This window comes from Lutra lutra, chromosome 3, assembly GCF_902655055.1.
Source record: "Lutra lutra chromosome 3, mLutLut1.2, whole genome shotgun sequence".
Classification (NCBI taxonomy): domain Eukaryota; kingdom Metazoa; phylum Chordata; class Mammalia; order Carnivora; family Mustelidae; genus Lutra; species Lutra lutra.
The window spans coordinates 47,626,153-47,649,772 of NC_062280.1; the positions used below are offsets into that span (position 1 = coordinate 47,626,153).

Genomic DNA, 23,620 nt, shown 5'->3' on the forward strand with positions numbered 1-23,620 from the left:
TTAAGCATCTGACTCTTGGTTTCTGCTAAGGTCATGATTTCAGGGTCATGAGGTTGAGCCCTGCATCAGGTTCTGTACTCAGCACAGAGCATGCTAGAGACTCTCTCTCCTGCTCCCTACCCCTCCTGCTTGTGTACATACTCTTTCTCTCTGTCAAATAAATAAATCTTTAGAAGTACTGAGAAAAAAATTTAAATTTCTTGTTCTTTTACACCCAGAAATAACCTGTTTGACATTTTGATCACATTACTACCCCTTTCATTCTTCCACATCTTTTTCAATGCTTGTTTATGCATGCACACACGCCTTCCACAACGCGCCTTCTATCTGATCAGTTAAGCACTGAAAAAGTAAATTAGCTTCCCATTGGTAATGTATTGATGTCTGTTTTTCTTTTTACCTCCTATAATTTTGGGGTTTTTTTAAATTTTTATTTAAATTCAGTTAACATAAAATGTGTTACTGGTTTCAGTAGAGGTCAGTGATTCATCAGTCTTATATAACACTCAGTGCTCATTACATCACATGTCCTCCTTAATGTCCATCACTCAGTTACCCATCCCCCCCACCCCCTTCCCCTCCAGGCACCCTCAGTTTGTTTCCTATGCTCAAGAGTCGCTTATGGTTTGTGAGTGGGGCTATTGGTGGGAGAAGGCTGGCAGAGGTGTGGGGAGCACAGGATGTAATTTTTGTTTTATGAATGTTGACACTATATTAATTTGCACAGAGATATTCATTGTTTATTTTTTTTAGATTTATTTATTTATTTGACAGACAGAGATCACAAGTAGGCAGAGAGGCAGGCAGAGAGAGGGGGAAGCAGGCTCTCCCCGCCAAGCAGAGAGCCTGACCCGGGGCTCGATCCCAGGACCCTGGGATCATGACCTGAGCTGAAGGCAGAGGCCTTAACCCACTGAGCCACCCAGGTGCCCCAGAGATAGTCATTGTTATATCTTGAGTGGCACAGTACTGTTTTCCTTTTATAAAATGTCCTGGGTTTGTTTGTTTGTTTTGTCTCAGTGCCTTTTTGGCCTAAACGTAATTGCGTATTCTCTAAGTTCAGATTTCCCTTGCTTTTTGTTTGCATTGTGCCTACTACAATTCTATCATAGTGTTATTTTTCAACCTTTCTGGACCATGTGCTTCAGGTGTGCATGTACCTGCGCACCTCAGTCAGGATCTAATTGCCAACATTTACCACATTCTAGGTGGTGTTCTAAAACATTTTGCAGGGTGTGTTATTTAATTCAGCCTTACCTTTAACGTTATTATTAGTTTTATAGTTAAGAAAACTGATGTAGGGGTGCCTGGGTGGCTCGGTGGGTTGGGCCGCTGCCTTCGGCTCAGGTCGTGATCCCGGGGTCCTGGGATCGAGCCCTGCATCGGGCTCTCTGCTCGGCGGGGAGCCTGCTTCCCTCTCACTCTCTCTCCCTGCCTCTTCGCCACTTGTGATCTCTCTCTCTGTCAAATAAATAAATAAATAATCTTTAAAAAAAAAAAGAAAAAGAAAACTGACGTAGATGGGGCGCCTGGGTGGCTCAGTGGATTAAGCCGCTGCCTTCGGCTCAGGTCATGATCTCAGGGTCCTGGGATCAAGCCCCACATCGGGCTCTCTGCTCAGCGGGGAGCCTGCTTCCCCCTCTCTCTCTGCCTGCCTCTCTGCCTATCAAATAAATAAGTAAAATCTTAAAAAAAAAAAAAAAAAAAAAGAAAAGAAAACTGACGTAGGGAGGGTTTTAAAAACCTAGTACTAGAAGTTCTAGCCAGGACATTTGGGAAAAATAGAAAAGAAGAAATGAATGAAATAAAAGGCATCTGGGTTGGAAAAGAAGAAGTGAAAGTATCTCTGTTTATGCATGACGCTATCATATACTTGAAAAAGCTTAAGGAATCTACCTCAAAAACCCAAACAGAGAACTAGCAGAACTGATGAACAGATTCAGCAAGATGCAGGACACAAGAACAGTATACAAAGATCACTTGTATTTCTATGTATTACCAGTGAACAATTCCAAAATAAAACTAAGAAAACACTTCCATTTACACATCAAAAAACAAAATGCTTGGGAGTAAATGTAATAAAAGAATCTCAAAACTTGTACACTCTCTTGTTACCAACTACAAATTTCTTAAATAAATGTATATAAATAAATATATAAAATAAAAAATAAATAAACTACATAAATGTAGTTATGAGCCATAAAAAGAGTTTTTTTGTTTTGTTTTTAATTTTTTTTTTATTTATTTGTTTGACAGACAGATTACAAGTATGCAGAGAGGCAGGCAGAGAGAGAGAGAGGAGGAAGCAGGCTCCCTGCTGAGCAGGGAGCCCGATGCGGGGCTCAAATCCAGGACCCTGGGACCATGACCTAAGCTGAAGGCAGAGGCTTTAACCCACTGAGCCACCCAGGTGCCCCCATAAAAAGAGTTTTAAAAAGATAGTCACTTGGATTTTTTTTTTTTTAAAGATCTTATTTATCAGAGAGAGAGAGAGAGAGACAGAACAAAAGTAGGGGGAGCAGCAGGCAGAAGGAGAAGCAGGAGCTGAGCAAGGAGCCCAGTGTGGGACTCAATCCCAGAACCCTGAGATCGTGACCCGAGCTGAAGACAGACGCTTAACCAACTGAGCCACCCAAGCATCCTGTCATCTGGAAATTTTGAGTTAAACTTTTCTTTAATTGAAGTATAGTTGGCACACAATGTTACATTGGTTTCAGGTGTTTGGGTTTTGTTTTCATTTTGTTTTAAGATTTTATTTAGGGGCACTTGGGTGGCTCAGTCAGTTGTCTGCCTTCAGCTCAGGTCATGGTCCCAGGGTCTTGCAATCGAGGCCCACATCGGGCTCCCTGCTCATTGGGGAGCCTCCTTCTCCCTCTGCCTTTCTCCCTGCTTGTGCTCTCTGTCAAATAAATTAATAAAATCTTTTAAAAATAAATAAATAAATTTATTTATTTATTTATTTATTAGAGAGAGTGGGAGAGAGCACAGTGGGGCGGGGGGCAGAGGGAGAGAGAGAAGCAGACTCCATGCTGAGTGGGGAGCCTGATGCAGGGCTCAGTCCCAGAACTCTGAGATCATAACCTAAGCAGAAGGTAGACATTTAACTGACTGAGCCACCCAGGTGCTTCAGTTTTAGGTGTTTAATTAAGGTTTTTATTTTTAGGGGAAAACAATCCAAAGAGAATAACCCAGAGAGATTTTTTTTCTCCTTCCCAGTATAATTATAAAAATAATTGCAAATTCCCAAGTACAGTAAAGTTATATTTAAGATACAATCCACTAGTCTGTTTATAGACCTTAATTATCCTCCATTGTGCATTGCCCGTCCATTTTCCTATGTTTTAAAGTTTAAAGTTGTAGAGTATTTTTGTTGAATCCAGCTACAAAAATATATGCTGGGGCCCTGGGTGGCTCATTTGGTTAAGCGACTGCCTTCAGCTCAGTCATGATCCTGGAGTCCTGGGATCAAGTCCCGCATCTGACTCCCTACTCAGCAGGGAGTCAGGTTTTCCCTTTGACCCTCTCCCCTCTCATGCTCTCTCTCTCACTCTTAAGTAAAGAAATAAAATCTTTTTAAAAAATATATGCTGATTTTTCCATTGCAATTTTTTCCTGAAGACTAAATAGTTATATATGTGAAGTCCTAAAAATAATTGAATCTCTGTTCTATTCTTCGTTTATATTTGGCCTAACTAGTAGAAGTACTGATATGAGATAGAATCAGATTTTGTTTTCTCTGAAAAGATCCATTAATTAGGGAAAACATCCTATATGCTACTAAAAACAAATTCAGTAAAACTCTGTGTTTATGAAAAACATGATCTTCATTATTTTTTTGAAAGTAAAATGAGTCTATTTTGGAATTAGTACAGAAGCCTTACAAAACCACTCAAATGTTCTAGGAAGGTACAATGAAAGGAGCTGGTATGTCTCATGACAACTCCTGCTTCATTCCCCCAGAGACAGTGCTTATGCACACATCTCATAACTTTCTAGGAAAAAACATGGTCTTTAAAGAGAAATTTTAAACACCAGAACTAAATGTCAGAAGACTGAGATTTTTATTTCTCTAATAAATACTTAAATATTAAAGGCAAAGATTTGACTTAGAGAACATGTATTACTCATTTCTATTTTAGGATGGTGTTTACCAAAATATAATAAATGCTTATTAGCAACTGTTCCTGGTGTTTCTAGCAAAAGGCAGTAAAAATGAAACTTAACGCACATCTGTGAAAGTCCAATTTTGTTTGGCATTTCATCATTCCTCTTCCTCCTACCCTGTTTAGGACAGCCCAGATTCCAGTGATCATGAGAGACCATTCAACAGATTTCCAAACAAATATTTTAAGCTCCAATTTTATTTAAAAAAAATAATGTGCACTGAAAACTGTACAGCTGTTGCAAGAAATTAAAGAAGATCTAAGTAAGTGGGAAGACAACCCGTGTTCGTGGATCAGAGGACTTATAATTAAGATGGCAGTAGTCCTCAACAGATCTATAGATTTAATGTGACCCCCCCATCAAAATCCTAGCTGACTTTTTTTTGCAGAAATTAACAAGTTGATTTTAAAATTTGTATGGGAATGCAGCAGACCTAGAAGAGCCTAAAATAATTTTGAAAAAGAAGGAAGTTGAAGGACTCACACTTCAAAAATTACTATAATGTTACAGTGATCAATTCATAGTGTTACATAACTATAGACATAAATATGGATGGAATAGAATTGAAAGTCCAGAAATAATATGTCCTTACATTTATGGTCAGTTCAAGAAAATACCATAAAAAGAGTGCTAAGCAGGTTCTAGAGGGAATGAATAGTCTTCTATAAATGGATGAGAATGAAGCTGAACCCTACCTAACACCACACACAAAAACTAACTCAGAGTGAATCTGTGATCTAAATGTTGAGCTAAAACTATGAAAGTATTAGAGGAAAACTTAGGAGTACATTTTCACCAACTCAGTCCAGATGATGGTTTCTTAGGTATGATACCAAAACCGGAAATAACAAAGTAAAAAAATGGATAAATTGGACTTCATCAAAACATACAAAAAAAATTTGTGCTAGAAATAGCACTATTAAGAAAGTAAAAAGAATGGAGAAAATATTTGCAAATTCTGTATCTGAGAAGGAATTTATAATTACTTAAAACTCAATAAAGATAAGTGACCCAAGTTGAAATATTGCCCGAAGTCACACAACTAGAAAACAGGTGCAGAGGAACTGTCACCCAAGTGATCCTTTTTCTCTGATGGATGTTATCTTCTCTAGAGCTCTTACATCTCTGCTTTGTGCTCTTGACTTACAGAGGCAGTTGCTTTATTAACTTTTTAAGAATTTCATGATGAAGTTTTGGTCACAGCTTTATCTGCTAAGAGGCAACGTTATTCTATTGAGTGTTCTTACTTGTTTCATATTTTGTTTCTTTTCTCCTTTCATCTTGAGTATCTTTGAATATTTGCACAGTTGGTTCTAATTTGACTACCCATTTGGGGGACAATAAGTGGTTCCTAGATGGCTATTTTCAGGAGGTCTTGTATGGATGGCAGGTTATAGCCTAGTTGAAATTTAAAATTTATCCAGTGATCTGAGGTTTGTGAGTTAGTTTTGCCTTTATTTCTCAGCCAGTGGGAGTAGCTGGCAGTGGGGTATTTCACAGTGTAGTCTTTTACACTGTATCCCACTCATGCAGCTTACTTCTGATTTCTTATTTGGTTCCGCCTCCTGTGCTCCTGCAGGCCAGACAGGCCAAAGATTGGACTCTGCTATGAGTGCCTCTTACCCCTCCTTTTTGCAAACAGTCGATTTAGGTTTTCCTCCCCAGGTTCTACCTTTCACTGTTGATCAGTGCTCTTTGAGGCTTCTGCTGAAATCTGCTTCTTGGCATCTTGTTTATGCCTTCCCATATATGCCAATACCCTCTGGCTCTGGCTCTGTGGGTAGTGACACTCTTCCCACCAAGTTTTTTGATTCAGGATTTAGCAGTTTTCCTAGTTTTGCTGAAAATGGAGCTTACATTTTTGTTTCTTATTTTCTTCGTTGATTTTGAATGATTCTAGCAAGAGATGGAGGAAATGACAACTTACACTACCATCTTCAAAAGATAAGCCACTGAGTATTTTCTGGATTGTTGCAGCATGCCCACACCCCTTGTACCCTTTCCCATCTCCATCCTGAAATCCCTCTCAGACACATTTCTGAATTCGAACTTTTCTCTCATTACTTCTATCTCCAGAAGTTTATCTCTGTTTTTCACAGCACTGGTTCAAATTCACACTTTAGTCATTTTGTTATTCAGGCCTCCTGTTGAGGTTTTGTTTCTGCAGTTATCTTTTTATGTCCCCCTTTAATTCATTAGTTGCTTCTCTTTTCCCCAAAGACTGCTCATTGCATGAATGCTGTGACCTATTACACTGACCTTTTGGAAGACCTTAATTTTTCTTACTGCATTTTCTTTGGTATACTCCACTATCTCTCTTCACTGGGGTCAGTTTCTCAGCTTTTGAGGTTGATATCTTTATTTCAGGGGTTTGGTTCTCAGGGTCTACTCACTCTTGGTTGTCCATGTGTATTTGCAAGTGAGGTTCCAGACTGATCAGTATTGTTTTCACTGACCTTTGGAGTGGCCACAAGTTGATTTTCCCAGGCGGACTTCCTTTCTGAAAATGACAGTTGCCCGGCTGTGAGGCTATGGGAGGGACCAAGATCCTGGCTGGGTGAGTGGGTAGGGCACACTGACAGGTTTCCTCTATGTGTGTGAGTTTTTACAAGTACACACAAGTAAGGATAGGCAAGCCACCCAGAAACCTTCTGTTGATGAGGAAAAAAGAAAGGAATTACCCAAGAGGCTGACTGCCAAGCTAAGATACCCTTCCTTTCCTTTGATTTTTCCCTAATGCTAAGTTAAAGACAGGAATTAAAAAATAATTAATGAATTGATGGTCCAACTTCTAAAACTCATCAGAAGTAGCACGTTTCTTCTTTGGCTGCTGATATGTAACATACACTGTGTACAGATGTGGTGGGGAAGCAGTGAATTCATGAGGCTGGGCCTCATTCACTTGATGTGTATCCTTTTGGAGGTGCCCTGGCTCTGATGTGAGGAGACTTTAGCAGTCCTTCCCCATAATCGGAGAGTCTCACATTTATCCCCTTCTGTGCTCGTGTCTCGGTCCCCTTGGTGCACTCCACTGCTTCCTCTGTTAAGAAGAGTGCTACTGAGAGGGTGGTTGGGTGATGGGCATTGGGGAGGGTATGTGCTATGGTGAGTGCTGTGAGATGTGTAACCCTGATGATTCACAGACCTGTACCCCTGGGGCAAATAATACATTATATGTTAATAAAAATAATTAAAGAAGTGTGTACTGATTCTGTGTTCTCAGGCTGAAACCACCTTCCCCCATCTGTGAGAGCCACTTAAAGGCACAGTTGTTGTTGCTGTTTTTTTCCTGACAAAATTTGGGGATATAAGTAGGGAACTAGTGGGACAGGTACCTACGTGAACCACAGTTTAATTATGACTCTTGCCCTGTTAAGCCTCATTTGGTCCTGCTGAGCTTCCGCTACCATGACAGGGCGGTGGGTTGCTAATGACAGCTTGAGCTTGGACAGATTACCAGAGGGCCACTGTAGATTGGACTTTTTTGCCCCCAGTTTGAGAACTCTTCTTTCCAGACAGAAGATGTTAAGGCTGTGCCAACCACAGGCATTTTCCAGGGTCTCCCTGCTGAATTATTCATGGTCTACACCAGTAATGTGAGCTGGGAAATGTGATAGCAGTGATTATTAACTAGTGACAGGGCTGAACTACTAAGAGGAAGAGGGAATCCTGAAGAATGCAGACTAGGAGTTGGTGTGAACAGCTACGAGTACAAGCTTGGAAAAGCTCTTTTCCCCCAAGGCCGAAGTCCAGACTTACAGATGGCGGAGGCACTGGCCAAGGTGTCCAGGAATGGGGTGGAAGGAAGCACACTGCCCCCAGCAAGACTGGAGTGGAAGGGGATCCCAAGAAGGTGCAGCCGTGGAGTCTTCTGCACACAGCTAGCAAGGAAGCTACCTACTGGGCGTAGCAGCAAGAAAGCCCAAAGCCCTAGGGTCAGGGAGAGAATCTCCTTCTTGTATCCCCCAGCAAACTTTCCTGACAAGGCAGCTTGTAAAAGAGAGTTGTCTCTCGGAGCCTGCCCACGATCACAAAGCAAGGCAAAAAAGGGTACATTTGGAGGAGAGAAGCAATAAATGGATACTTAGCTCCCCCCTGTTAATAGATTCAAATTTGGGAATTTTAAATTGACCTGTGTCCTTGAGTAAGAGAAACTGTCGTAGAAAGAACTGGGTACCAATGGATCCATCAATAAATAAGCTCTCATGTTATGCCTGTTTCCTATGGTAGAGATAATTTGTGCAAGATATTCTTTTCAGTCTGAGAACACCGAATGCATAGGGATATATTTCTCCTTTCAGGATATAGAATCCCCTCTCTGATAAGCAGAAATGGCAGTTATATCTTTAGGCTCTCAAATTCAACACAAGTCCTTATGGCTTTCAGTGCAGTTTGGGTCGATCTCTGGTGCATAGCATTTTTGGGGATATGTGAGAGCCTGAGACTTGAAAGTGTGCCAGAGTGGGAATGAAATGCCTATCAAAAATGTTGGTGACCTTTCAAAGAATCTAGAATGAATGTAGCTACAGTTTCTTGTGAGCTCTCAAGATTATTTTCATTATACAGCATAATATTATAAAAGAAAATTTTTAGACACAATTATTATACACAAATTTTAAGTAACGAAATTATAGAGCTATGAATTGTATAATAGGAGTAGGCATCTGGGTAGATGGAGGAGTTATAATTTAGCAAATGAACTGTAAATGGGCATATGAAACAAACAAGTCGAAGGACTAAATCAAGCTTTTTCCAGAATTTTCCCACAGTGCTCAAGACAAAGAATAAAGAAGTACTTTGTTAGCTGAGATTTTGTAGCCCGTTTCCATCCAGACAAAATCTTTAATGGTACTTTTGTCTATGTAAATTTTTAACAATATGCTTTATGTCTAAACTTGGAGAAGAACTTTAACACTGTGGCCAACTGGAAAATGGGAACTCTAAACAAAAAAATTTGGTTTTTAACCTATATTTTGTATATTATGTTTTTAATGATGTTTCTTCTCCAGTCTAGTGTTTGAAATACAGTTCTAATTTGAGTGGCTGCTTACCTCAGTGGGAAGTGGGTTGTGAAGGCAATTTTCTTCTGTTTTATCTGTTGACGATGCCAGTGCTTCCACTGTCTGTAAGACCTTTCTAGTATGGAGTTCAGAAACTCTCTTTCCCTTTGCTACCTTGGGAATGTACAGTGGGTATGGGTCCTGCACTCCACCTGATGGTGCACTTCTGGATTTTAGGAGCAGATGATGCTTACCCCAAGCTTTATTAAGGTTTGCCTCTCCATGATTCATGTTGAATTAATATTTGTGTATGGTGTGAGGTAGGGGTTGATGTTCATTTTTTTCCCGTATAGTTACTCACTTCCCTTGGCTCCAGTTGTTTGAAAGACCATCCTTCCTGCACTGAATCACACGGGTGCCTTTATTGTAAGTCAGGTGACTGTGCATGTGGGGCTCTGTTTTTGGGCTCTCATGTGCTCCACAGGTCTGTTTTTGCACCGATACCATACTGTCTTAATTACTATAGCTTTAGAATAAGTCCTGATATCTGACAGTCTAAGTCCTCCAGCTTGGCTCTTCTTTAAGATTGTCTTTGCTTACCAGGCTTTGGTATTTATATTGCTTTTTAATCTGCTTGTCAATTTCTGTGAACGCTGACCGCTGGGATTTTGATTGGAATGGCATTGAATGTGTGGATCCCATGGGGAGCACTGATGTCTTATATGGAGGGATATGCCGTGTTCCTAGATGGGAGGATATCGAGCATATCCCACCAGATCGTTAGGTCTTCTTTAGCTTTTCTCAGCAATGTTTTTTAATTTTCAGTATAGCAGACTTCTGGGTCTTTCCACCATAGATGGCATGTCCTAGATTTCACTTTCTAGTTGTTTATTATCAATTAATAGAAATAGAATTGCTTTTTGTGCATTGACTTTACATTCTGTGACCTTGCTAATTTCATTTATCAAATCTGATAGTATAATTTAGACTCTTTTGTTTTCAGCTGCTAGCTAAATTTCTGTATTTTTTTATTTTTGAGGCTTTTATTTTGAAGCAGTCTCAAACTTATAGAAAAAAGGCACATGGTACAAAGATTTTTCCTTTCCTGAATTATTTGAGAGCAAGTTGCCCCAGCACTCTTATACTTCAAGTATATTTCCTACAAACAAGGAGGTTCTTCATCATTGGGATTCAGGACATTACTGTGGATCCCTTGCTACTCTCAGGTCCCCAGGCCCCATTCAGGTTCCCCCACCAGTAGCACTAGTGTCCTTTTTAACAAATGACCCAGTGTACAGTCCCCTCTCTCTTCTCTAGCTTGTGTGACTTTCACAACACGGACACTTTGAGGTTCCCAGCGGGTAATTTGTAGGTGAGTCTCCGGTGGACTCTGCTGTTTCCCCGCGATGCGATCCAGGCTGTGCGCCTTTGGTGGCGTGTTACCTACTGAATGTTTGTGTCCACCAAAATCCATATATTGAAACCTGACCCCCACTGTGATGGTATTTGGAGGTAGGGTCTTTGGGAGGGAGTTAGATCATGAAGGTGGAGCCCTCCTAAATGGGATTAGTGCCCCTAAAACAGAGAGCTCAGAGCTCTCAGCCCCTTCCATCATGTGAGGACACAGCTGAAAGCCATTATGGAAGCTGAAAGCGGGCCTCCGCCAGACACCCAATCTGCCAGTGCCTTGATCGTGGCCTCCCAGCTTCCAGAGCCTGAGAAATCATTGTATATTGTTTTAGCCACGCAGTCTATGGGATAGCAGTCTGAATGAACTAGGAGCGATGGCACAGAAGGGATGCTGGGCCTCACTGCATTCTCTGACATGGTGTACAATTTCAGTTCATCCTGTTTCTGGCAGTGTTCACCCTGGGTTCATCCTGCTCTCTTGCTGCCCCCAACCTGGCATTGGCCCTTTCTCCAAGGAAGATCTGTGTTTGAGGTATGCTTCTGACCTTCTGAGTCTTGCTGATCCCAGGACCTGTCAGGGCCCAGAGCCAGGGCCTGTGGCGCTCTATGCCAGGCCATCCTCCCACATAGACATAGTCCCTGTTGCTGCTCTCCATCCTACTGTGAGCTGCCGTCTTCTGAGGACATTACCTCCCTCCGCTCTGACCCACCACTGCACTAAGGGGTGACCACTTGCCCCAGCTGGGCTTCGGTATCCTGCACTTGGCCCCTCTGTGCAAACAGCCCCCCTCCCTAACCCATATTGAGTCTGCTTTTATATTTTTTTAAAAATCACATAGACTTTTTAAAAAATAGGTTGGTACATGCTCATGATACAAATTTCAAAAAGTATAGAAGGGTACGCAGTCACAACGTTTAGTTCTCTGGAAACAACCACCACTCCTGGTTGCTGCGTCCCTTCCAGAGTATTTTCCTGCATATATGTGTGTGTCTGCGTATTTACATCTGTGTGTGCGCTCCCCACACGGACGGTGGCATAGGCACTGCCCTGCGCCTTGCTTTGTTCCCTCAGCACTATACCTTGGGGGTCTTTCCATTTCTGTGTGACCCTGGTTGTGCCACAGTTTATTGACCTGTCCTGTTGGGGTAGATTTGGGGTACTTTAATCATTTGCTATTAGAAGCATTATTGTAACAAATACTGTTTTATATGCATGAGTTTGCACTTCTGAAATTCTTCCCAGAGTGGGATTTTTTGGAGAATGGTGTGGACATTTAGATTTTAGAGGTAGCTGCAGCCAGGCTCGCACAGCGTCGGGGCAGCAGTTTGCCCACAGCCCTGTGTGGGAGCGCTTGGCCCGAGCTTGCTCACACAGCGTGTCAGACTCTGAGTTCTGGTGCCCTGATCAACCCCGCAGTGGAGCCTCCGCCTCATTCAGACCCATGCCTCTCTGCTCAGGGTCACATTGAGTCTCTCTGTGTGTGCAGGCGTCCCTTAGGCCTCTGCTTTTGCCCATTGTTCTCATCAGTTCATAATCTTTTTACTTACTGATGTTTTCAATCTGGTGTGTTTTACTTTTTTCTTAAGATTTTATTTGTTGTTTGAGAGAGAGAGCACAGGCAGGGAGGAGAGGCAGGTGGAGAAGCAGACTCCCTGCTGATCAGGGGATGCACCTGTTGTGTGCTGGGCCTGGAGATTCAAGGATGGGTAACACAGTCTCTGACCATCTAATAGTAGGAATGCCCCCAAACAGATGGGTGAACAGCAATGCCATAAGTGCGGTGCTGGGGATAAGTGCCAAGGGGTGTGGCGCGTAAGTGGAGCTGACTGAATTTGAGGGACCTTACCCTTGAGGTAACGAACTCCTCAGGTTCTCAGAGGGTCTGCCCAAGACCGACAGAGGGGGAGAGGGTGTCTCCCTGTGAGGAGCGGCGGGACATCCAGGTTGCCCCTGGATGGGTGAAGCCAAGTCATGTGGGGCCGTGCACACCAACCTGTGAAGGCATTCCCTCCTGTAGGGCACCCCGCCTGCACGCCCCTCCAGTCCTGGAGGAGGGCAGATGGCTGTGGGAGAGCTTCCTGGGGGGACTGGTTAGTGTTTGAGGAGCTGTAGCCAACTCCATGATTTCCACGGAGTGATGACCACCTCACCACCGAGCGATCTGACTGCATGTCCGTCCAAGAGGCCCTAGTGTGGGCACATTTTCTACGGGAGCACAGGGGGCACACGGGCACTGGCGTGCCTCTGTGGCACCCGTCGCCCCACAGTGAGCCCTGCCTTGATCTGTGTAAGAGGTGGCATTATGGTCCTTACGTCCAAAGAACTTGCTCTTCTGTGCTCTCCGAGGTGCATTGTCAGTGAAGGACCCCTTTGCAGCCCACCTTTCCATTCCCATGAGGTGTGTGTTGTGTTGTGATTCACTGCATGCTTCTTTGTCACAGTGCAGTGCAGATTTTTGTGTTTTCACATAAGAATTCTCATTTTAGGGGTATAAACACTTCTTGGATGCATAGTGAGAGAGTTTACTGGTTAAACTTGCAGGAACATGATGTCCTTTGGGATGATGCAGATTTGCCTTTCTTCCCACTCTCATTGCAAAAATGACAGATGCTTGGGGCACCTGGGTGGCTCAGTCTGGTAAGCGTCTGTCTTCAGCTCAGGTCATGATCCCGAGGTCCTGGGATCAAGACCAGTGTCGAGCTCCTAGCTCATGTTCTCTCTCTCTCTCTCTCTCTCGTTATCTCTGTCGCTACCTGTGTCCCTCTCGCTATCAAATGAATAAATAAAATCTTTTTTAAAATGACAGGTGATCTCAAAGGGAAGGCTGTCAGCTTTTCCCCATTGAGAATGATGTTTGCTGTGGGTTTTCATTAGATAGATTTTATGAAGTTGGGGAATGTTCACGCTATCCCTATACTTTGAATCGTTTTAATCAGGAATGGATGCTATATCTTGTCAAATGCTTTTTCTGCATCTGTTGAGAGGACCATGTAGTTCTTCTCTCTTATGATTTGTTCTGTCACATTGATTGATTTGTGAATGTTGAACCACCCTTGCATCCCATGGATAAATCCCACCTGGTCATGGTGGATAATCTTTTTAATGTACTGTTGGATCCTATTAGCTAGGATCTTGTTGAGAATCTTGGCATCCATATTCATCAGGGATATTGGTCTGAAATTCTCTTTTGGTGGGGTCTTTGCCTTGTTTGGGGATCAGGGTAATGCTGGCTTCATAGAAAGAGTCTGGAAGTTTTCCTTCTGTTTCTGTTTTTTGAAACAGCTTCAGGAGAATAGGTATTATTTCTTCTTTGAAAGTTTGGTAGAATTCCCCAGGGAATCCATCAGGTCCTAGGCTCTTTTGGGAGGTTTTTGATCCCTGCTTCAATCTCATTACTAGATATCGGTCTATTCAGGTTGTCAATTTCTTCCTGATTCAGTTTTGGAAGTTCGTAGGTTTATAGGAATGCATCCATTGCTTCTAGGTTGCTTAACTTACTGGCATATAACTGTCGATAATAATTTCTGATGATTGTTTTTGTTTCCTTGATGTTAGTCATGATCTCTCCCTTTCATTCAAAATTTATTAATTTAGGTCCTCTCTCTTCTTTTAGATTAGTTTGGCCAATGGTTTATCGATCTTATTGATTCTTTCAAAAAACCAGCATCAGTTTCATTGTTGTGTTCTACTGTATCTCTAGTTTCTGCCTCATTGATCTTTGCTCTAATCTTGATTATTTCCCTTCTTGTGTGTGGGGTCGGCATAATTTGTTGTTGATTCTCCAGTTCTTTAAGGTATAAAGAGAGCTGGTATATTCTGGATTTTTCAATTTTTTTTGAGGGAGGCTTGGATGGCTATGTATTTCCCCCTTAGGACCACCTTGCTGTATCCCATAGGTTTTGGACCAAAGTGTCTTCATTCTCATTGGTTTCCATGAATTGTTTAAGTTCTTCTTTGATTTCCTGGTTGATCTGAACATTCTTAAGCAAGGTGGTCTTTAGCTTCCAGGTGTTTGAATTCCTTCCAAACTTTTTCTTGTGGTTGAGTTTCAGTTTCAAAGCATTGTCATCTGAGAATATGCAGGGAATAATCTCAATCTTTTGGTATCAGTTGCATCCTGATTTTTCATTCAGTATGTGGTCTATTCTGGAGAAAGTTCCACATACACTCAAGAAGAATGAGTATTCTGTTGTTTCAGGGTGGAATGTTCTGTGTATATCTATGAGGTCCATCTGGTCCAATATGTCATTCAATGCTCTTGTTTCTTTATTGATTTCCTGCTTGGATGATCTGTCTGTTACTGAGAGTGGCATGTTAAGATCCCCTACTATTAATGTATTCATATCAATATGACTCTTTATCTTGATTAACAATTGTCTTATGTAGTTGGCTGCTCCCGTATTGGGGGCATAAGTATTTACAATTGTCAGATCTTCTTGGTGGATAGACCCTTTAAGAATATGTAGTGTCCTGGGTGCCTGGGTGGCTCAGTGCGTTAAGCCTCTGCCTTTGGCTCAGGTCATGATCTCAGGGTCCTGGGATCGAGTCCCGCATCGGGCTCTCTGCTTGGCAGGGAGCCTGCTTCCTCCTCTTTCTCCCTGCCTGCCTCTCTGCCTACTTGTGATCTCTCTCTGTCAAATAAATAAAATCTTTAAAAAAAAAAAAAAGAATGATGTAGTATCCTTCTTTATCTCTGACTACAGTCTCTAATATGACAAGATGCCCACTCTCGCCACTCTTGTTCAACATAGTACTAGAAGTCCTAGCAACAGCAGTCATACCACAAAAAGAAATAAAAGGCATTCAAATTGACAATGAAGAAGTCGAAGTCTCTCTCTTCTCAGATGACGTGATACTTTATATGGAAGACCCAAAAGATTCCACCCCCAAACTACTAGAACTCATACAGCAGTTCAGTAATGTGGCAGGTTACAAAATCAATGTACAGAAATCAGTTGCTTTCTTATACACTAACAGTGAAAATACAGAAAGGGAAATTACAAGAACTATAAGATACCCGGGAATAAACCTAACCAAAGAGGTAAAGGATCTGTACTCAAGAAACTACAGAACACTCATGAAAGAAATTGAAGAAGACACAAAAAGATGGAAGACCATTCCATGCTCATGGATTGGAAGAATAAACATTGTTAAAATGTCTATACTGCTTAGAGCAATCTATACTTTCAATGCCATTCTTATCAAAATTTCACCGGCATTTTTCAGAGAACTGGAACAAACTCCTAAAATTTGCATGGAACTAGAAGAGACCCTGAATTGCTAAGTAAATATTGAAAAAGAAAAACAAAACTGGGGGCATCATGTTGTCTGATTTTAAGCTTTACTGCAAAGCTGTGATCATCAAGACAGCATGGTACTAGCACTAAACAGACACATAGACCAGTGGAACAGAGTAGAAAGCCCAGATATGGACCCTCAGCTTTATGGTCAAATAATCTTCAATAAAGCAAGAAAAAATAATACGGTGGGAAAAAGACAGTCTCTTCAATAAATGGTGCTGGGAGAATTGGAAGCTATGTGTAGAAGAATGAAACTCAACCATTCTCTTACACCATACACAAAGATAAACTCAAAATGGATAAAAGACCTCAACATGAGGCAGGAACCATCAGACTCCTAGAGGAGAACATAGGCAGTAACCTCTTCAACATCAGCCACAGCAACTTCTTTCAAGACATGTCTCTGAAGGCAAAGGAAACAAAAGGGAAAATGAACTTTTGGGACTTCATCAAGATCACAAGCTTCTGCACAGCAAAGGAAACAGTCAGTAAAACAGAGGCAACCCATGGATTGGGAGAAGATATTATGTACAGTACAAAGGGCTGATATCCAAGTTCTATAAAGAACTCCTCAAACTCAAAACACACAAAACAGATAATCACGAGCAAAAATGGGCAGAAGACATGAACAGACACTTCTCCAAAGAAGATTTAAAAACGGCTAACAGGCACATGAAAAAATGTTCATCATCATTACCATCAGGGAGATTCAGATCAAAACCACATTGAGATACCACCTTACACCAGTCAGAATGGCCAAAATTAACAAGATAGTAAAGAACAAGTGTTGGAGAGGATGTGGAGAAAGGGGAACCCTCTCACACTGTTATGGGAATGCAAGTTGGTACAGCCACTTTGGAAAACAGTGTGCAGATTCCTTAAGAAGCTAAAAATAGAGCTTCCCTATGACCCTGCAATTGCACTATTGTGTATTTACCCCAAAGATACAGATGTAGTGAAAAGAAGGGCCATCTGTACCCCAGTGTTCATAGCAGCAATGGCCACAGTCACCAAACTGACAAAGAACCAAGATGCCCTTCAACAGACGAATGTATAAAGAAGATATGGTCCATTTATACTGTGGAGTATTATGCCTCCATCAGAAAGGATGAATACCCAACTTCTGTATCAACATGGATGGGACTGGAAGAGATTATGCTGAGTGAAATAAGTCAACCAGAGAGAGTCAATTATCATATAGTTTTGCTTACTTGTGGAGCATAAGGAATAACATGGAGGACATGGGGAGATGGAGAGGAGAAGAGAGTTGGGGGAAATTGGAGAGGGAGACAAACCATGAGAGATTGTGGACTCTGAGAAACAAACTGAGGGTTTGGGAGGGGAGGAGAGTGGGGGCTTGGGTGAGCCTGGTGGTGGGTATTAAGGAGGGCACGTATTGCATGGAGCACTGGGTTTGGTGCATAAACAATGAATTCCGGAACACTGAAAAGAAATAGGAAAAAGAGGGGGTGGAATGACAGATGCCTTGATGAAAAATTTATACATTAGAGAATTTAGTCAGCAAGGTAAAAGTGAGAGCACTAGTCCCACCCACCAACCCCCCTCAGTACTAAATGGCAAATACAGTGTGAGTGCAGTTGTGTGAGAGTATCTGCAGGAGAAAGTTCTAGAAGTAGAATTGCTGGAGCAAAGATATGTGTGTATACTTTAATTGTGGAGGTGTTTCCAAATTCTCCCAGAAGATAGGATGGATCGGGGTTCGCCTGGTGGTATGTGACATGGCTATCTTATAGCCGTGCCACGTCGCTCTCCCAGGCCTCTGAGATAGGGGAAAAAGACACCTTGCTGTTTTAATTTATTTCCTTATTAGAGGGCTTGAGTACCTTTTTCTGTGCCTAAAAGCCATTTATATGTCTTTATCCAATTCATAAGAACAATACGAAAGATAAATTATAATTTGTTTCAGTATGACTCTAAATTGTAACTTTGTGGGGCGCCTGGGTGGCTCAGTGGGCTAAAGCCCCTGCCTTCGGCTCAGGTCATGATCCCAGGGTCCTGGGATCGAGCCCCGCATCGGGCTCTCTGCTCAATGGAGAGCCTGCTTCCCCTTCTCTCTCTGCCTGCCTCTCTGCCTACTTGTGATCTCTGTCTCTCAAATAAATAAATAAAATCTTTTTAAAAAAATAAAATAAATTGTAACTTTGTTCACTGTTTCCCTATTCAGAAGTTTTTCATCTTTATTTAATCAGATCTGTCTTTATGCTATACTGAGGAAAATTTTACTTACCTGAAGACTGGAGAAATATTTTCTTCTGTTTTGTTCTGTTCTTCAATCCACCGGAATTTTTTTTGTGAGCAGTGCAGACCAGGGATCTAATTCCATTTTTCTTCTAAATGGAGAGCTGGGGCGCCTAGGTGGCTCAGTGGGTTGGGCCTCTGCCTTCCGCTCGGATCGTGATCTCAGGGTCCTGGGATCGAGTCCCCTGTCAGGCTCTTTGCTCACCCAGAGCCTGCTTCCCCCTCTCTGCCTACTTGTGATCTCTCTCTGTGTGTCAAATAAATACATAAAATATTTTTTAAAAATTTTTAAAATAAATGGAGGGCTGATTGCCATCTCATGTTTGAACAGTCCGTGTTCTTGCTAATGTTGTTACCAAATAATATTCACTTGGATCTTGTGCAAACATGGAGTATGAGACCCACCTTTTTAGTAAATATCAAGTTGTTTGTTCAGATGTTTTCTGAGGCTGAAAATGGGTTCTGCGTTCTGAAAATGCCTCAGGTTACAAAGAAAAATGGCTAAGGACAACTGAGAACACAAGACTGGAGGAATTGTCTCGCTTTATACTGGTACAAAGTATCAGTTTCTGAGCACAAAGAGCCTTTGGCTCTTCTATTTGCTTTGTGATGGTTTGTAAGCCTTACAGAAGGTAGTGTGAAGCCAGGAGTTCAGTAGGATGGAGTTTAATATGGGGAAGGCCAGGTCACAGCATGGCATTTCACACACCTGTCAAGGGAAGGCCCTCACCCTCCTGTGTTCCCCTCCCTGCCCCTCACAGCCTAAGCGCGACGGCCAGATGTTGCTGACTCAGGTATGGAGGCGCTTGAACCTGACGGAGTGTGATTACTTCGGGCTGGAGTTTCAGCACCCCCGGTCCTACTGGGTATGTGTCCTTGCCTTATTCTTGCAGATGGGCTCTCAGGGAATTAGGGGTGCTGACTGTGCACGTGACCGCAGAGAGCTCTTGAGGACCTGCTGCAGTGATAGGCAACATCCTCTGTCACGTTGCTGTTACCAGCTGTACTGTGCAGACTCAGACTGTGATTGCCTTTTAGCTAAGCCAAGTTCCCATTCTCCTTAAATTTCTTCTCCCCACCAGTATGTGTGCCTAGGAAATCCAGAACAACCGCTTAGACATCTGCATGATAATCATTTTGAGCAAACTTCTATTAAATCCGTTGGTTATCCCTCATGTGACGTGATAGATGAACCTTGAAAAGTGTGGAACTTTAAATATTTACAGGTAGAACTATTTTAAAGAAACCATAATTGGGCCCCTGGGTGGCTCAGTCCATTAAGTGTCCGACTCTTGATTTCAGCTCAAGTCTTGATTTCATGGTTGTGAGTTCAAGCCCCGCATTGGGTTCCTTGCTGGGTGTGGAGTCTACTAAAAAAAAAAAGAAAGAAAGAAAGAAACAAGAAACCAAACTCAGCCTATTCAGGAAGCATGTCAGCATTACAGAGCTCTGCCCACTCCTTCATGCAGTGGCACTCTTGTCCATTAGTTGTTTACAGGTGCACTTTGTACCAAAGATTTGTTTGGCCTTAACAGATGCCCCCCCACAAAATAATGGTTGGTACCCATGCTGTGCGTAGCTACAACAGTGTGCACGTGACAGAGTGCAGGGGTTCTGGCCTGTGTGGCATCTCGTCCTCCTCCCACGCTTTTCGAAGCAGGCGCTCCTGTGCCCCTCCTGGGTGTTCTGTCAGGATTTGACTGGTGTACGAGCAGAGCCTTAAATATGTCTCCTAGTTAGAAACAGTTCTGTATTTTGGAACATTGTTATTAAATAGAGAAATTGTTGAATGGGTTTGATCTCTTTTCTTAAATCCTTTTTAGATTTGGCTGGAACCTATGAAGCCCATCATTAGGCAAATACGAAGTAAGTCATTTTTAAAAACTCTTTAAAATTCTGTTCATTTAAGATGCTTTTTTTCTTGACTGTTCACATTGTATGTTCAGATATTCACTGTCAGCACCCTGGGGAGCAGTGGGCTGATCACCAACAGCACGTGAACTTGGAGGTTATTGTGCTGCTTAGTCTCAGCCTGTGGCAGCTGTGGACAATCAGTGGTTCTTAACTGCAGCGGTGACAGGATATGCTCTTGGATGGGTCACTTTAATTTTTGGCCAGTATGCAGAAATAAGTATGCAGTTTCTCCCCCCAAGTCATAAAGGGCATTAAGGTTCTTCTTTAATTAGCTTCTTAATTTTTTTAACAGTTTTTAAAAGTTTATTTTTTGTGGTTTTATTTTTTTGAGTATAGTTGACACACAATTTAATTACATTTTTAATAAAATAGTTTATACTGTTTTGTAATTATAAACATTATTTTAGTTAGTCTCTGCTAAATTTTAAAATTTGGGATGCGTAGTAATGCCTCTTAGTTACAGGGTGCTCTCCCAGGGTCCAGATTCACCTGCAGTCTGGTCCCATGTGAGAGAGAAGAATGAGTGCCAGTAGCTTCATTAGTCACTGGTAACCTAAGGCCATTTAGGTCATCGTGGCCCTGTAGCACAACACCTTCTCTTTTCTGCTTGGTGAAAATTACATAGCTGTGTTATTATAAAATTTCAGTAAAGCTAAGGTGCTCAGATAAGCTAACACCTTCTGCTTTTTTTTTCCTGCAATCAGGTTGTTCTGGTTCAGTGTAATGAGTGATGACATTTTTCTTTCACTAAGTTTATAAAGATTTCAAAAAATAGTGGGATTGACTTTACTTGTAAAGTTTAATATATTTCCTTACAGGGAACGTCTGGGTGGCTCACTTAGTGAAGGTCTGCCTTTGGCTCAGGTCATGATCCCAGGACTCTGGGATGGAGCCCGGCATCAGGCTTCTTGCTCAGCAGGGAGTCTGCTTCTCCCTTTCCTTCTGCCTGCCCCTCCTCCTGCTTATGCGCTCTCGAGCTCGCTTGTGCTCTCTCTCTCTCTCTGACAAATACATAAAATCTTAAAAAAAATTTTTTTTTTTTAAATAAGTGTTTCTTTTCACAGGGCCAAAGAACGCGTTGCTTCGTCTAGCGGTGAAATTTTTCCCACCTGATCCGGGTCAGTTGCAGGAAGAATATACAAGGTGCAGTAGCCCCTTCTGAAACACAGCTGTCGCCGGCAGGGTCTAGAATTCACCTGTGTCTCCTGGCTCATCAGGGGCTCAGGATCTCTGTGTTCCCAGAATGAATGAAGCTACAACACACATAGAAGCTGTGACCCACATGTAGCATTAAAAGAAGCAGTTAACCCTTGCACAAACACAAATGCCAGCAGAGCTTAGAAAAGGGTTTATGGTAAAATTTGGGGATGAAGATGGGGGTTATGTGTTAGTGTACTGTGAAAGTGATAGTCTCCAGCTGAGCACAGGTTTGTGCCCGTGTGTGGGTTCTCAGGAGTCTCACCCATCATAAATGTACAAAGTACACTCGGCTAGGAGAAGTCTTTATGAATATATGGAACAGAAATAGTTGAGGTGATTTCTTTTATGGCGGAAGTAACTGAAAGAAAATGTTTACAGTTGTTTCATCTTGGTAACAGATTATGGAAGCTTTTTCCTTGTGTTTTATGTACCAACTCAAAACCCAAGATCAGATGTAAGATAAAAGAGAGCTAGGATATCATTGTAGTAGTAACAGTCCTTCTGACTAAACATGGATTTCTGCCTGAACCATAGGCATCTTATGAACCTCTTCTTGGAACATTTTTATAGAGCCTTGTAACATCACAAAATCACAGACTGTCAGCGTCAGGGAAATGTTGGGATCCCATTAGTCCAGCCCCTCATTTGATGGGTAACAAGACTGAACCCCAAGAACAGCAAAAAGTGTTTTTAAGAGTGAACACAGAGCTCACCTTCATAGTGTATTACGTACCTGACATTTACCAAACGTCTTCTTTGAGGGAATAACTTTTAAATATATATATATATATATGTATATATACATATATATATATATACACATATATATATATATACCTGGAAAGTAACAAGGAATAGGAAGTGTTACCTAATTCTGGGTCCTGGGGCCAAGGTATGTTTATTCAGAAGTTCCTTTTTTTCTATTTATAAGAAAAAATTACTATTCATGATAAAAGAAACTTCCCAGTAAAGCTATGTAGAAAGTGAATGTAGTCCTTGCTCTCTGCCCACGGCACTGTCCCCAGAAGTAGTACCACTTGAGGTGTGCCTTCCAGATGGGTTCATAGGATATACAAGTGGACCTGGGTCTTTAAAAACAATACAAAGTGGTATCACTGCACGCAGAGTACTTTAGGTTGGTTGTTTCTTGTTTTGTTTTCTACTCACATGTAGTGTTCGATGGATGTCTTTCCACAGTGGTGCGAGTGGCTACAGTCTGTTATTGAACTCTTTTCCTGTCTGTGCAATTAGATGATTTCCAGTGTTTCTTTGCTGTATCACTGCAAGTAAACAGCCTTGCCCACATATCTTTGTAAACTCTGGAAAATATATCTCCAGGAAAGTTTCATAAAGGTGAAACTGCTAAGTTCAAGGGTAGGCACATTTAATTGTAAACTCACTCTCAAGTATAAATTCCAATAAGGAGACAGTTTGTCTTGCATTGTACTTCCACCTCCAGGAATAGTACCTGGACTGTAATACTTGCTCAGCAATTATTTGTTGATGGAATAAATGAATATATGAATACATTCAAATTGTCTTCTCTAGTTACATTCTTACCATTCAGGAGTGCCTGTTTCTCTGATTCTAGCCAAGACCAAATATCTTCAATCTGTCTACAGCTCTTAGAGCTGCATTTAAAGCCATATCTTAATTGAATATTTCTCCTCTTTCACAGCAGAATTGTTGAGCGCAGTTTTGTGTGTGTAACTGAAGTAATGAGAACTTGTGAGCTTCCCCTTAAAGGTGTGGTGTGTTTGGAAGGCAAGCGTCTGAGAGCTCCTGTTTGTGCAGTCTGCTGCGCGTGACCCCATCCACTGAGCCGCCGCCTGCAAAGGGCCTCCTGTCACTTTGCCTTCGCTCACAGTCTGCTCTGATGTCCCTGGTCGCTGCTGTTTCCTGGGGCTCTGTGCTCTCCTGTGATGCAGACATGGGGGTACACGCCAGAGCCTTCAGAGTTGACATCTGTGCTGTTTTGAACTCCTAGATACCTGTTCGCCTTGCAACTTAAGAGGGACCTCCTGGAGGAGCGTCTGCCCTGCACAGACTCCACGGCCGCCCTCCTGGCATCCCACCTTCTGCAGGGTGAGTATCTCCCTGCCCCGGGCGAAGGCACCAGCCACGTCCAAGGTCTGAAATGCACAGCGCTCTTGACCACTGGCACCTGAAGCACCTTAAGGTTCATGAGTGTGAGGAAGACCGGGCCTTTAATTTGCCCATTTCCTCTGATAAGCTGGAGATTAACATCTACGAAGTGGAGGTTCTTGAGGCAGTCCTCACCCAGAAAGAAAGGCTCAAGGCCAAGATCTGCAGCCACACAACATCTTTGGAAATGTCTCTCTTTTGTGCCTTCTTGCATTTTCCCATCAGTG

General features: G+C 42.1%; 1 protein-coding gene across 3 annotated transcripts in view; it reads left to right on the forward strand.

Annotated features, from left to right (window-relative positions):
• FARP2 (FERM, ARH/RhoGEF and pleckstrin domain protein 2) overlaps positions 1–23,620 on the forward strand; it is a 108,771-nt gene that overhangs the window by 29,889 nt on the left and 55,262 nt on the right. For all 3 annotated transcript variants that reach the window (XM_047721643.1, XM_047721645.1, XM_047721646.1), the window contains 4 exons: positions 18,896–19,000; positions 19,958–20,000; positions 21,113–21,191; positions 23,236–23,333. In XM_047721643.1, coding sequence (XP_047577599.1) covers positions 18,896–19,000; positions 19,958–20,000; positions 21,113–21,191; positions 23,236–23,333 — 325 coding nt within the window. The remainder of the gene's footprint in view (positions 1–18,895; positions 19,001–19,957; positions 20,001–21,112; positions 21,192–23,235; positions 23,334–23,620) is intronic.